We start from the raw sequence: 16,075 nt of genomic DNA on the forward strand, positions 1-16,075 counted from the left end.
TTAATTACACTGTCACCATACCCATAGTAGGGTGTGTGTTCGTAAATCCTTGGCCTTAAATATACTTTTTAATTATTTTCAGATGTGCAGAAGACAATTGTTGGCCAGTGCATTGGTGGACTTCTTTATGCTCTATTTTCAGGGCAGCCATTAGTTGTACTCTTAACCACAGCTCCTTTAGCGTTGTACATCAATGGTAAGTTTACTAAGGCGTATAGTGGATGGAGAACATGCTGTTGTCAGAATTATTGAGATGACACGCACTCGGAGAGCCTTATGTCCCTTAGACCTACACTAAGTAAATCTCTTCTATGCCTACGGTGACACAAAGCCAAGACTTGCTCTTAGCCCTGCAAAAGGGCTTTAGGGAACGTTTGTCTGTAGAATTGTTTCACTGAGATTTCTATTAGTATAATTTTAAATGAAATCTAATGCAGTTTTTTATGAAAATAAAATTGAATTTGCATGGGATTTTTTATTCTCGCTTTGGAATACGTATTTCTGTGCACGGTGGCTCAGGGACTGCAGTAGACACGCTTTATAAATTGGTCTAATAAGGTGTGATGGGTGGATTGTCATCAATATCTAGTTGGTGACTGTAGCTTTTTTTTAGCTGAAGGTACAAAATAGTTGGATTTCCCCAGAGTATTTGCGTTATAGGTCCACTGAGCCAAATTACCAAAGGTGGTTTGGTGGCTTAGTTTTCTTCAGGAGGCAAACTTACTACTTGGCTCTCTTCAACAGAAACACTTGAACAAGATTTTTTTCCAAGTATCATTCTTTAGATATTGGTGCTGACATTTTATTACCATTTTTTCAACTGGTCCTCTGCTTGTGCTGTGCTACCAGTGCTCATTGACAAGCCTTGGGGACCAATTGACTGTCAAGATGTGCTGCATCGGATGTGGTTAGATGGTATCTAGAAAACTCTACAGCAGACAAATGATGAAAATATGCAATGCACGACGCACTCGTTCTTTTTCCTGTAAGCGTTAAACCTCCCGTTAGCTTTGGAACAGTTCATAGTGTTGACAGATGGAATCGAAGCTATTGCCTATTTACTGCATTTGAACAAATTAGTGCTTCAGCCAAACACAAGTTATTGGGCTTAGTACAGGGGTAGCTGGATGAAACTTAATAGCCTGTGTCATGTGGGAGGTCAGACTCTATGATCTAATGGTCCCTTGTGACTTTAAACTCGCTAAAATTGTGTGGTTTATTTATAAAATAGTAAACATGAATCCACAACTGAATGTTTTGCTGGTTTTTGCAGTGATCCGAGGGATCTGTGATGACTACAGCTTGGATTTTAGTGCTTTCTACGCCTTGATTGGACTGTGGAACAGTTTTTTCCTGGTGCTGTACTCTCTCTTTAACTTCAGTCTTGTAATGAAGCTCTTTAAAAGGTAATGCTCGCTTTTTTTCAAAGGCAGTCCCATTTTAATTCTGCTATTCAGGAAAACATATGTTCCAGAAGTTCTAATTGTGAATTTGCCATAAAATCTATGGGCTTCTTTACATAAACACTTAATTCACGGTAAGTTTGGCTATGAACTGAACCAATACTGCTTTGCCATGGACTAACTTTCCATGTGGACCTCGCTGATGTGCATTGACATTTCAGCTTAGAAAAGAGGAAACTAAGTGGGGATATTATAGAGGTCTATAAAATCATGACTGATGTGGAAAAAATGAATAAGGAAAAGTTGTTCCCAAACAAAAGAACTAGGAGTCACCAAATGAAGTTAATGGGTAGCAGGTTTAAAACTGACAAAAGGAAGTTTTTCTTCACACAGCGCATGGTTGGCCTGTGGCACTCCTTTCCAGCAGAAATTGTGAAGGCCAGGACTTTTAACAGGACTCAAAAAAGAGAGCTAGATAAAATCATGGAGATTTGGTTCATCAATGCCTATTAGCCAGGATGGATAGGAATGGTGTCCCTAGCCTCTGTTTGTTAGAGGTTGGAAATGGGTATGAGCAGAGGGATCACTTTGGTGATTAACTGTTCTGTTCACTCCCTCTGCAGCACCTGGTATTGGCCTCTGTCAAAAGACATGAAACTAGGCTAGATAGACCTTTGGTCTGACCCAATATGGCCATTCTTACATTTTTAACAATTTATACATAAGCTTTGATCTGTTCCTGTTTCAAAGAGGACTAGATCAAAGCACATTAATTGAATGGTGAATATGCACCAATGGGGTCTGGAGGGACAGTCTACCTTCAGCAGGTTAGTGCACAATAGATTCGTACCCCCCACTTAGAGCAAACTAAGCAAGACCTGAGATACACCACTAGAATACTCTACTCAACTGAGAATACCTAGTTCAGCTTTTGGACATCGGGTGCTTGTTTCAGATTTTAGTACTACTTCTTGCAAAATGTGTGTAACTAAAATCTGTCCGCTTTCCCATTAAATAACAAGGATATTAACATAGTGGAGGGTGTTCAGGCTTTATGACTCAGACCATATTAATCCATGGGGCTGATTTTGTTTTTGTTTTGTAGATCAACAGAAGAAATCATTGCACTTTTTATATCAATTACATTTGTGCTTGATGCACTCAAAGGGATAATAAAAGGTAAGCGTTGAAAGAAGGTGGTGTTCTTCAGTTCAGGTACTTAATTTTGTTGCAAAAAGAAAATAGCTAAGTTGCAACCGTAAATTGTCTTTTCAGTGCGTACCATGTTCTAGAACGCCCAGCAAAATGGGTTTGGCCGCATGCACAGCGTTTGCTTGTCTATTCATTATTCATTGAGGGTTCTTCGGTTTTTCTAAAACGTGTTGATGGGGAGATGAATTCCTGACAAGGTTTTGTTTTGGACACGTAGGCTGTACTATACCCTTTCTCATTTCAGCTTTTTGTTAGGATCAGAGACTGAAATGGAAATGAGAAGGCACAGTTCAGAGATGCGGTAGAAATTTTTGCTTCCTGCCACCCACATACTTTATACTGAACCATTTAATTTGTCTTTCAAAGCTCTGTTCAACACAAATTCACCTTCATTTGAGATTCAATGGACTGGCTGCTCTCTCCCCCCATTGATAGCACAGTGAATTTTGAGGCATGTGGGCAGTGTTCCCTCTAATTTTTTTCTGTCCCCTGAACGGAATAAATTTTGTTCTTCAAATTCTTCTAAATTTTGTTACATGCACCAAGCCATGTAGAAGCACATGCTGCTGGCTGTGGGGTGCTCCTCTAATTAACTGAGTGGCACCTGAATCTCTCGTGGGTGGCTGCCAAAGGACTCAGCTTACAGGGAGCACTGCAAACAGGGTGAAAGAGGGGAGGGAATGAGGCCCTAACCCGCTATATAGCCTACCTGAACTCTGGAGTCCAGGTCTGTAGCATTGAGCTATGAGAGAGCTGGTTCTTACAGCCTGTGCCTGATCTTAAGGGATGTAAAATGCAGAGTGGTCTCAAGTATTGTGTTCCAGCTGCCCTGTATGAACCCTGCTAGTGTGCTCTAAAAGGTGCCTAGTGCCGGCTAACATAGCTCTGTGTGAAAGGCAACATCATCAATGGAACTAGGTACCATTTAGACGGGCCCTGTGGAGCAGGCAAAGCTCAGCACTTCAGAGGATTCTGTGCTCGCCACATCCTCTCTGAAAATCGCTGTGGGTCACCTCCTGCCAGACCGCAGCTGCTCAGGCTGTGCAGGTGCCACAGGCGCTGCAGCAAAACGCCTGCTCCTAAACACAAATCACAAATACAGTTCGTCTCTAGGAAGCTGTTCCAGATCTGCCATGTTCCCTATTCACATCTAGTCGCACGATGCACACGTGGGTGAGACAGCGCCCTAGCACGTTCCGTATACAGGGTGCCACAAGACAGCCGGGTCACACACAGGCTTCACCTATGATCAGAGACAGCAACGAAGGATCCTGTGGCACCTTATAGACTAACAGAAAAGTTTTGAGGATGAGCTTTCGTGAGCACAGACTCACTTCATCAGATGCTGGTCTTGGAAATCTGCAGGGCCAGGTATAAATAAGCCAGAGCAAGGGTGCTGAGCTCAGTGTGTAGCTGGACAGATTGATGATATTGCTGGCTGAGTTAGTGGTACCACTGCTGTGGCTCTGTGTGGCAGGCAGGAGTTTAGACCTGGCCCTGCAGATTTCCAAGACCAGCATCTGATGAAGTGAGTCTGTGCTCAAGAAAGCTCATGCTCAAAATAGTCTATAAGGTGCCACAGGACCCTTCGTTGCCGTTACAGTTCCAGACTAACACGGCTACCCCTCCGATACTATGATCAGAGGGAGATTCCACAAGAGTCTTAAAGAGCTGCCACACCAGTCCGGCTCCCTTAGAGGGAAGTGTACAGAGTTGCAGTAAATGCCTGTCAGGAAGTATCTAAAGTAAGCGCTTCTGGTCTCTCCCGACTCAGACACTCTGCAGTGTGTGACGTTGGTAAGACTAACAAATCTTCTGCAGCCTTGTCCCTTCCTGACTCAGGCAACAGGACAGGGCACAAACAAGATGAGAGCTCTTCTTCAGAAACTGCACGCTAACCTTTCCTGTCCTTCCTTTTGCCTTGAATATACTTTGAATGAGGGATTAGCTACTGTACCTTTTTGGGGTTTTTTGTCTGATGCTAAGAGGGTAAAAGGGGTTTTGAATCTGGCTGCCTTGAATCCTTTGTCTTTAAGGTGGTCCCCATGGTGTGATTTGTAGTTCTTAGAACCTGCACCCTCTGCTCTATAGGTCGCACACTTAAAATAACATGGAGAGAACGTTAGTAAGCCCACACAATAAAGTTCTGAGAAGTTAGGAAATGCCAGAGTTAGGGTTGCTTGAGCAATGCTAATTTGTCCCCTTGTGCATATGCATTGTGATAGTCTTCAGTTGCTTCATCACTTTCTATATTTTGCACAGGATCCCTGCCTCATTCAGAGCACACGATGGGCTGTGCTCACTCAATGAACAGCTGTTCTGTGTTTTTAATCCTCTTTGTTCAATGTGTGGCCCCAGGCCTGTATTACTGCACACTATTCAAGAGGCTATGAAGACAGAACTACTAATTTACCATCTTTTATGGTGCTGATAACAATAGTTTGTGTCTCTCACAAACAATTTAATTTAGTTTCGCAACACACCAGTGAGGTGTTCGGTTCTATCCCTATTTTTCTGATGGGCAAGTGAGGCCTGCAGAGATTGAAATCTGAAGCATCTGTTATTTGAGTGCCCGATTTGATGTCTGGGATCTGATTTGTCTAAGTACTTGGCGTTTCCTGTGTTCCAAGCTCAGCTCCCATTGATGTCAGTAGCAGCTGAGAACACTCAGCATTTCTGCATATCAGACCCTAGGGTCCCAAGCTGGTCACCCAGAAAATGAGGAACATGCAATTAGTGATCACCCATGGAAACAACTTGACTAGCATCATGTAGAAATGCTGTGTCGGAGATTGAACCCAGTTTTGTTCAGGGCACCTCAGGACCTGTACAACGCTTGCCCCCATCAAAATGCAAAAGCCCAACCCCCTCTGCTCCTTGGGTGGGTGGGGCAGCTGATGGCAGTAGCTGCCATCCTTTGCAGGCCAGATCTAAAGCGGATGAGCCACACACTTTACCTGGGCTTCACAGATGTTTGCAGATAGCAGAGCAAAGGTGAGACACATGAATCTGAAGTTCCATTCCAGGCACTGGAGGGGATGTGAGCTGGTGACTACAACCTTTGCCACCCATTCTCCCTTTACATCCTCTGCAGCCTGTAAAACTTTCTCACCCCTATGGAATCCCCTCCCGCCCTATTGCCAGTCTCCTTCTCCATCAGCTGTTCATCCAGTCTGTCTCTTCCCAGCCTCCAGTCATCCCCTCATTCCCCATCCCTACTTGCTTCCCGTCTGTCTCCCTCTCTCAACTCCTCATGCAATCTGTGCTGATATTCACTCCAGTTCCTGTCCAGTGTCTTTGCCCAGCCAGTCCCCATTTCTTCCCCTGCAACCTGGCTCCTCCCCACGCGATACACTGATACTCCCAGTTTCCTTCACCTGCCACCGCTGGTTCCCAATCGCTTTCCTTTCTTTCCTCTTTGTCTTCCTCCCCACCTGCAACTCTCCCTGCCAGCCTCCCATCCCAGTCCTCTTGTAGTCAGTCTCTTCTTCCTTCTGATTTTAAAGCTGGCAGCTTTCCCCATGTTTGGGACATTGGCAGTACAGGAGAGGAATGCTCCCTGCTCTCAAGTCGAATGCCAGGTCCCCAGCAGTCCAGAACTGGAATTGGTGGGGAAAGCCCCACTCGCCTCCGACTGGAGCATCCCCAGTACAACAGAATCTTCAGGGAATTTATCTTCAAAGCAAAAACAAATTTCTACTCAGCTGTTTTTTAAATGGCCAAATTGAGGCAGACTTTCAACTTTCAAGCCCTTGTTCCAAAGCCTGGGGCACTAGAGCTTCTCAACAAAAGCTTCAACAAAATGTATTTCCCTTAGCCTCATTCCCAGAAGTGACTGCATGACTCTTGGCTGAAATTTGACTGACCTGAGTGCATGCTTTTGGCTGAAATTTTCCAAAAAGAAATGCAGCCTGATGTAGAAGACTAACATTTAAAATTTCTCCCGCAGCGGATAAAGTTTGAAGTTTTATAAGCAACTGAAATCAGAGTCTTTATTAAGGGGTGGGACTCTGAAATCAGAGTCTTTATTAAGGTAACTTTAATATTAGGCAGTGCTGCTTCTTATGGTAGATGTAGACATCCCAAAGTCAACTTTCAGCATAGACCATGGGAGTTCAGGTGCACAGCTTTTTCACGTTAAAGGGTACCTTGCAGCCGAGTACTTCTATGATGTGTTTGAAACTTCCATGGCCCTCACTGCCCAACACTGTTACTGGCTTTCTTAAGCACAGTCTGTTGCATTGATCCAAGTAGCTGTCTTCTCGTCACATTGAAGACTGAGGTTCACCATAACAGGTGATTTTACTTCAGTATAAAAAGTCTGCATGTGTCTTCAGTCTACCCGTTTGAACATTCAAAAGGTATGGGCAGAATCATGGAAGTAAGGCTTTGCCAGACACTTCTGATCCTTTATAAATTCTCCTGCGGACTGACTGAATGATGGTGAAATCAGCAGAACACTTGACCTTTCTGTGACTGGTTTTGCCTACCTTATTGTTCTCACAAAACTGGGTGACTGGGCAGAAAACAAAGGGTGGGAATAAATGGTAAATTTTCACAATGGAGGGGGGTAACTAGTGGTGTTCCCCAGGGCTCAGTCCTGGGACCGATCCTGTTCAACTTGTTCATCAATGATCTGGAAAATGAGGTAAGCAGTGAGGTGGCAAAGTTTGCAGATGACACCAAGTTGTTCAGGACAGTCAAAAGCAAAAGGGATTGTGAAGAACTACAAAAAGATCTCAGCAAACTGAGTGATTGGGCAGCAAAATGGCAAATGAAATTTAATGTGGGTAAGTGTAAGGTAATGCATGTTGGAAAAAATAACCCAAATTACACGTACTACATGATGGGGTCAAATTTAGCTACGACAGATCAGGAAAGGGATCTTGGAGTTATAGTGGATAGTTCTCTGAAGACATCCACGCAGTGTGCAGCGGCAGTTAGTAAGGCAAATAGGATGTTAGGAATTATTAAAAAAGGGATCGATAATAAGACAAAAGATATCATACTTCCCCTATATAAAACTATGGTACGCCCACATCTCGAGTACTGCGTGCAGATGTGGTCTCCTCACCTCAAAAAAGATATATTGGCATTAGAAAAGGTTCAGAAAAGGGCGACTAAGATGATTAGGGGCTTGGAAAGGGTCCCATATGGGGAGAGGCTAGAGAGACTGGGACTTTTCAGTTTGGAAAAGAGGCGATTGAGGGGCGATATGATAGAGGTATATAAAATCATGAATGGTGTGGAGAAAGTGAATATAGAAAAATTATTTACCTTTTCCCATAATACAAGAACTAGGGGACACCAAATGAAATTGATGGGTAGTGGGTTCAAAACTAATAAAAGGAAATTTTTCTTCACACAGCGCACAGTCAACCTGTGGAACTCCTTGCCCGAGGCGGCTGTGAAGGCCAGGACTCTATTAGGGTTTAAAAAAGAGCTTGATAAATTTTTGCAGGTCAGGTCCATAAATGGCTATTAGCCAGGGATAAAGTATGGTGCCCTAGCCTTCATAACAAGGGCAGGAGATGGATGGCAGGAGATAAATCACTTGTCTTCTGTTCTCCTTCTCTGGGGCGCCTGGCATTGGCCACCGTCGGCAGATGGGATGCTGGGCTTGATGGACCTTTGGTCTGACCCAGTATGGCCATTCTTATGTTCTTATGTTCTTAAAATAGCAGATGAATTTTAATGTTGTTAAATGCAGAGTGATACACATGGGAAAATATAATCCCAACTATACATGCAAAATTATGGGGATTTAATTAACTGTTACCATTCAAGACAGAGATCTTGGCGTTGTTGTGGATAGTTCTGTGTGAAATCATCCACTCAATGTTCAGCAGCAGTCAAAAAGCATGTTAGGAATAATTAAGAAAGGGATGAGACTATTTTATTGCCTCTATATAAATCCCTGGTATGCCCACGTCTTGAATACTGCATTCAGATGTGGTTGCCTCATCTCATAAGATACCTTGACATTTGAAAAAGTTCAGAGAAGCACAACTGAAATGATCAGGGTATGAAACAGCTGCCATATGAGGACAAATTAAAAACACTGAGACTTTTTGGTTTAGAATGAGAGAAAGTAAAGGGGGATATGAGAGAGGTCTATAAAATAGCGACCAGTGTGGTGAAAATGAATAAGGAAAAGTTATTTACTTTTTCCCATAGCACAAGAACTAGGGATCACCTAATGAAATTATTAGGTAGCAGGTTTGAAACAAAAGGAAGTATTTGTTCGTTCAACGCACAGTCATCCCATGGAATTCCTTCCCAGAGGATGATGTGAAGTCAAGACTATAACAGGCTTCAAAAAAGAGCTAGATAAATTCCATGGAGGTTAGGTCCTTCAGTGGCTATTAGTCAGGATGGGCAGGTGTGGTGTCAATGGCCTCTGTTTTTCAGAAGCTGGAAATGCGTGACAGGAGGGTTCAGTTGATTACCTGGTCTATTCATTCCCTCTTGGACATGTTGCATTGTCCACTGTTGGAACACAGGATACTGAGCTAGACCCTTTGGTCTGATGGACGTTCTTATGGAGGGATAGTTGTGCTGCTAGGGGAATCAAAAGGGTGTTGAGGCCTGTTCTTTTGTGCTGGAGGGTTGAATAATACATCAGCTGTCCAGACACTAGGCTGCTATAACATTCCTGCTTCCTTAAAAAACAGTGTCAGGAAGTGCATTCAGCAGCACACTGCTCTAAAGGAAGACCATGTTTGCTAAGCCATGTTGTTTTCATATATGCTTTGCAAGGTATCCTTATATATACAGGAAATTAGGGGGTGAGGTATTCTTACATACAACAGTTCAAACACGTGCATTCTTCTTACTATTGCCAGTCATAGCTGTTTTCAACTCACACCCCAACCACCTCAGCCATGCTTCTATTTGATCTTGACGCTTGCACTCTGCGGGACATAGTTCTGTAGTAGCTTAAGTAAACAAGAAAGGTAAACCAGATCGGGGAACGAGAAATGAACCACATTTTAGGACAGTTCAGTTTAAAGCAAACCACTTTCTCCTTAAAGTGCTTTCTCTAATTCAGTGGTTCCCAATCTGGGGTCTGCAGACCCCTGGGGGTTCACAAAGGTATTGAAGGGGGACATGAAAAAAATAATCATACCAAATAAGTTTTAAATAAATTGCAAAGTTACAATCTATTATTATTTTAAAATTAAATATCTTCCAATAATGTTGTTGTTTGCTGTCCAGAAGTCTATTTTGTGGTTTCCCTTTTCATTTAGGCTGTGTCTACATAAGCCCCTTTCTTTTGGAAGAGGCATGCTAATGAGGGAGTTCGAAAGATGCTAATGAGGCACTGCCATGAATATGCAGCACCTCATTGGCATAATGGCGGCCACAGCGATTTGAAAGTGCTGCTTTCAAATCGTGCGCCGCCCATGTAGCCGGGGTCCTTTTGAAACAACCCTCCCAGTTTTTCAAAGCCCCTTCTTTCCATTTGTTTTGGGAAGAAGGGGCTTTCAAAGACTGGAGGCTTGTTTTGAAAGGCCCCTGGCTACAGGGGCGGCACATGATTCGAAAGCATATTTATGGCAGCACCTAATTAGCATCTTTCGAACTCCCTCATTAACATGCCCATTTCCAAAGGGAGGGGGCTTGTGTAGGCACGGCCTTAATGAAGAGTTCAGAGCAGCCAGAACTGGCATTAATGGGAGTCTGCAAATGGTTTGAGGGAGTCAGTTGGGGCTTGCACTAGTGAAAAGGTTGGGAACCACTGGTCTAATGAACGAATGCAAAGAACACCACTGTTCTGCAATGTCTCAGAAGAGACTGTGTAGTAGGCAGCAGCTGAATATTAAATACTAAATCCTCGTTACGTGGCAGACTGATATGAAACTGCCAATCACTGCAATCAGAATGCACATTATAGTAAGTAAAATGTGGGTGAAATATCAGCTGAGTTTTCCTCAACACTTAATCAAAGTGAATACATATAATGTACCTGCTGCATTCAACTAAAATGTGAAGTGATACAAATCTGTAGCAATCTTGAAATTATTTTAAGATCTATGCTTAATTCTAAACCTATTCTGTTGTATGCCGGTATCCCAGTAATGCTGAATATGAAATCACTTGTTCCTAGAACATCTGTGATAGCTAGACCAACAGGATGACTTCAGATATCAGCATTATTTTGAATGTCCTGGTCTTATCTTAACCTATGTAGATGTACGCAATAGAATAGACCAGTGTGTCAGTCATTAAAGCAGAGTGTTTATTTACATTGGGCTAACAGTCAATCAGGAAAAACTGAGACCTGTTACAGGTTTTGAACTCCAGTTACATGTTACTTCTCCTGCATTATTGCTGTTGCTGCTGTTAGGAATGTACTGTAATGGTCAGAGCAGTAGACTGCAGGTCAAAACTTGTGGATTTTGTTTTACAATTCCAGTCCAGCCCAGTTGTCTCAGAACCCTGTGCCTCAGCTTGCCTGTCTTCCAAAGGGGCACGACAATACCGACTTTAGGGGGGTGTTGTAGGTTTAATTAACGTTGTAAAACATTTTGAGGTCTTCCAATGAGATGCGTTGTTATCCTTAATTTATTATTCAATACCTCTGTGATAGAGTTCCTGGTGAATTTCTGATGATGTCATGTGGCATTCATCTCTGGCAAGATTGACTTCTAGCTGTACTGAGCTAGGGATATACAATGACCAGTGAATATATTATCTAATCAGATTTCAGAGCTCTGTGATGATTCAAATCAGAAGTGTTGGCCTCTTTTAATAAAAGAAAACTAGCAAGATAGCTTTTGCCCAAAATGCAGTTCTATTAAAATAATAGGAAAAAAAAAAGCAAACAGAACCTACAAGCTCTAGAAAATTAATAACAATCTAGGAGCAATTTACTATAATAAATATTCTCCTACTATACTTGCTGCATTGCAGAATTGTTTAAGTACATTAGAATCTCAATGAAATTGACAGTCATTCTGGCAACAAAAGTAACATTTTCCATGCCAAATCTGAGAGAAATTTAAAAGGTAGGACATGAATTCTGACTTTTTAAAAATATGCTCATTGTAACGTAAGTAATGAAACATTTTAGAAATATGCATCTGGGTAGGGACCTAAGACCTCCACTGTTGCATGACTGTTGCATGCTGTACTGTTACCCTTTTCCATTCATTTGTTCAATCCACCTACTACATCTTCCTATAACTTAGATTGTCAGCTCTTTAAGAGAGATCATATTTTCATGGTCTGATTATGCTAGGCTCTGCTGCACAAAATAATCCTTTTCTTTGGCACTAATGCAATAGCAATGGTATTCGGCTGGGAGCCATCAATAAAATGGCAGTGTAGTTAAAAGAGGATCTTATCCACGTTTGGGTAGCCTCCCAGGCAGAAATTTAAAGTCTAGTCCGTGGTCTTATGGAACTAGATCTGGTCCAAAAATGACAATTATATTTCACAGGATTTTATTGTTTATAGAAACCATATAGTTTTTGTGGGGTAAATCGAAACATAAAACTGGGGGTGAGGGGGAGAAAATTTTTAAAAGCCATTTTTATGGGATACAAGAAAAAGTTCAATTCCTGAAAACCAAAATGTTACCCCCTAAATATTCATTTTCTGATCTCCCCAACCGTCCAACTTCCTCAAGGATAATTCCTCAAATTCCTGGGAAGATTTTTGCCCAAAACAAAAAAAAATTCTGCCAAGATGTTCATGGTTCAAAAAAAAATTGTTCCCAAAAATTTTCTGACAAACGCATTTCAGCTGGCTTGGCACACAATTTCAAGGTCTCCTAAGACTCATTCCACCTTTGGCTGGCTGGCTTTCTCCACGGTGGCTGGCACATACCTCTCCCCTTCAGTTCCATTTCCTTTCCTTCTCTCCTCCTGTTGGTCTGTATCTTACCCTTCGCCCAACTGCCTTTCCTGGCTGCTTTTCCTAATCAGTTCGCCAGGTTCTTGAGCATCACGTCATCTGAGACTGTGGCATCTTCCATCAGGTGTGATGAGACCCATCCAGTGCCAGACCTTCCAGAAGTATTCCTCTAATACTACTGTGAATGATATCGTCACACCACCTACTCATTATTATAAATATCTCAATGCAGCAACTTTAATGTAGGCAATCACTATGTATTTTATGGATCTTATGAAGCATTATAGGGTATTTAATCTGGATTCTTAAAGCAGGCATGTGTGGGTTTGTCACGGTTGAGAGTAATTTTTAAGCTAGTTCTAACAGACCTGGTAAATTGTAGTAACTCAGTAAATGCATTTTGCAAAGTTAGATTTGGAGCATGCTTACAAAGATGTTTCTCAGTTAATTCATCTGTCTTATAAAACTATACTTGGCATCTTTAAAAGGGTGCACTAGTGCGTGTAGGAACGTACCTTCTGCATGTTTGTTCTACAGTGTAAGCTTTTTAGCAGGCATACTTGTGGGATGGAGGAGTGTCAGTAAATTAAAAATGCTATGTAACTCAGAGGGAGCAGCTTAGATTGTGTGGGGGTGTTATGGGCAGAGGTATAGGAGGGGCTGTGAAACACAGGCACATGTGAGGGCTCAGGGTGCTGGATTTGGGGTAGGGAGCCATGCTGCCTCCATCTGCAGGCACTGCCCCCCGCAGGTCCCCTTGGCTGGGAGCCCCAGAATCAGTGCTTAGGGAGGGGGCATGGAGGCAATGTGCCTGCAGGGCTGCCTGGCCCTGCCTCCGCCAGGAACAGCAGGGACTGACCATCAGCATTTCCTCTAATTTTTTCCATCCGTAGGTGGAATAAATTTTTATGTGCACCAACAAAAGAAACACACATTGCCTGCTGTGGGTGCTCTGCTAATCAATTAGACAGCACCTGAATCTCTTCTTGGTGACCACCCAAGTGCTCTGCTTACAGGGAACATTGCCAACAGTAGTTCCCAAGCACCCATTCTTTTCTTTTTCCAGTCCCAAAGCATACCCTCAGTCAGTACCTGTGCCGCTGCAAGAAAAGAACACCATGGAAGTTAATACTGCAAGGTCCAGCGAGCCTAACATTTGCCTCTTTTGTTGTTTTGTGCAGTTTTTAAGAAATATTACTACTCTGAGCACCAAGGAGACAGTTACTTGGGAAACGCACGTGCTAACGTAATGCCAGGCCTCAGCATCAATGCCACCACCTTGCTGAATTCCTCAGTGAACAGGTCTATGTCGCCAGAGAATCAGACAGGCGTGAATGACGTCATGCATTGTGGACGTGAAACTGCAGTCCTTAGTCTCATGTTGATGTTGGGAACCCTCTGGCTGGGTCACACGTTGTATCAGTTTAAGAAAAGGTGAGTTACGTCAGCCTTAGACTTCTCTTTATAGACTTTCATGTGACTCGCTGGCAACTCATCATCACTCCTATCCCGGTCTTGAGTCTAGTATACGTCTACCCTGGAGTTAGACACTTGGTGCTAGTCTGACCCAATAGACTTAGACTTCCAGGGGTCGGGCTCAAGAACCGTTTTTAACTACAGGGTAGCCATCAGGCTGCAACCTAGCCTCTGAGAATTGCCCATCTTGCCTCAGTTCTAGCCTGAATCCAAACGTCCTCATCACAGTTAAACCGCCCCTTTACCTGACACCTGGAAGCCCAAGTCTGTTGGTGGGGGGGCTAGTCTCTGCTTTTAATTGCACTGTAGATATACCCTTAGCAAAGTTAGTGGAAGTTTTGTCATTGACTTCAGTGGGAACAAGAACAGGCTTTAGTGTGGCTGGCCATCTGGAAAATCCCCATCACCCGCAAGCTGTTGCTGCAGCAGAAATCAAACAATGACATGTTGTCAAGGAGCACCCATCAACAAAATTCAGCAGTGGGCCCTGAGAGGACCGATGGGCTGCAATGAACACTTATTGCTTGGCTGGGCAAATATTCAAATGCTAATTAAGTGCTTGTTTAAGTGGTGGAAGATGTGTTTCCATATCTTGCTGAGCATATCAAGACAGTAGTAGATTTTGAAAGCGTGGGAGAATCATATATGCTTCTCTTGAGGCTCTGTGGCTAAAGCCCAGTTCATCTCACACAGGCACCCTGGGTTAGACAAATGGTCCATCTAACCCAGTCCGTTGTTGGCCAGTGCCAGGAGCTCCAGAAGGCATGGACAGACCAAGCAATCCTCAAGTGATTCTGCACTGTTGTCTGCTCCCAACTTCTGACAGCCAGAGGCTAAGGACACCCAGAGCATGGGGTTGTGTCCCTGACCATCTTTGCTAATAGCCATTGACAGATCTGTTCTCCAAGAACTGAGCTTATTTTTTACCCTATTTGTTTTTGACCTTCACAATATCCCCTTCCTAAACTGCAGGTTGTTTGTGCGTTGTGTGAGAGAGTACTTCCTTGACTTGCTTTAAACCTCCTGCTTCAGTTTCACTGGGAGAGTCCTGGTTCTTGTGCTTATGTGAAAGGGTAAAGAACAGTTTCTTACTCACATTTTCCACACCGCTTGTGATCATAGAATTTTAAGGCTGGAGGAGATCTCCAGGAGATAATCAAGTCCAGCCCCTGCCTGAAGCAGGGCCAATCCCAACTAAATCATCCCAGCTAGGACTTTGTCAAGCTGGGACTTAAAAACCTCTAGGGATGGAGGTTCCACCACCTCTCTAGGCAACGCATTCCAGTGCTTCACCACCCTCCTGGCGAAGTAGACTTTCCTAATATCCTGCCTAGACCTCGCTTCCTATAACTCGAGACCATTGGTCCTTGTTCTGTCATCTGCCACCACTGAGAACAGCCTTTCTCCATCCCCTTTAGAACCGCCCCCCCGCCTTCCGGTAGCTGAAGACATCTTTCACATTCCCCCTCACTCATCCCTTTTGCAATCTAAATAAGCCCAGTTGTCCAATTTATCTAACTCACTCTGGACCCCATCACTGTCCTCCAGTGTAGCCACCTTTCTGCCTAACTTAATGTCAGCTGCAAACTTGCAGAGGGTGCTACTCATCCCATCATCTAAATAACTAAGATGTCGAATAAAACCCAGCCCCAGGACTGACCCCTGAGGCACTCTGCTTGACATTGGCTGCAGGGTTGTTATCCATTGAGTCTGATATTTTAGCTACCTTCCTATCCACCTTGTAGTCTATTCACCCTAACCATAGTGCTTTAACTTACTGGCAATAATATTGTGTGAGACTGTGTCAAAAGCTTTGTCAAAGTCAAGTTTTAACATGTCTGCTATTTTCCCTATATCCACAGAGTGAGTTATCACTTTTCATAGTAGGCAGTTACATTGGTCAGGCATGACTTTCCCTTGGTGAATCCATGTTGACTGTTCCTAATCACCTTCCTCTCCAAGTGCTCAAAATATTCTTTCAGGACCAGCTCCATGACTTCTCAAGGGACTAAGATGAGGCTGACCCATCTGTGGTTCTCCAGATTCTGCTTTTCTTTTTTGTTGATGACTACTACATTTGCCTTTTTCCACTTGTCTGGGACCTCCCTGGATCGCCATGAGTT

At 43.3% G+C, this 16,075-nt stretch overlaps 1 protein-coding gene across 3 annotated transcripts in view; it reads left to right on the forward strand.

The window, feature by feature from the left end:
- The window catches only part of SLC4A11 (solute carrier family 4 member 11), a 173,834-nt gene that overhangs the window by 131,710 nt on the left and 26,049 nt on the right, over nt 1-16,075 (forward strand). For all 3 annotated transcript variants that reach the window (XM_074991656.1, XM_074991658.1, XM_074991657.1), the window contains exons 11-14: nt 83-196; nt 1,274-1,406; nt 2,509-2,582; nt 13,658-13,910. In XM_074991656.1, coding sequence (XP_074847757.1) covers nt 83-196; nt 1,274-1,406; nt 2,509-2,582; nt 13,658-13,910 — 574 coding nt within the window. The remainder of the gene's footprint in view (nt 1-82; nt 197-1,273; nt 1,407-2,508; nt 2,583-13,657; nt 13,911-16,075) is intronic.

The sequence above is a fragment of the Carettochelys insculpta genome, chromosome 4 (assembly GCF_033958435.1).
Source record: "Carettochelys insculpta isolate YL-2023 chromosome 4, ASM3395843v1, whole genome shotgun sequence".
Classification (NCBI taxonomy): Eukaryota; Metazoa; Chordata; order Testudines; family Carettochelyidae; genus Carettochelys; species Carettochelys insculpta.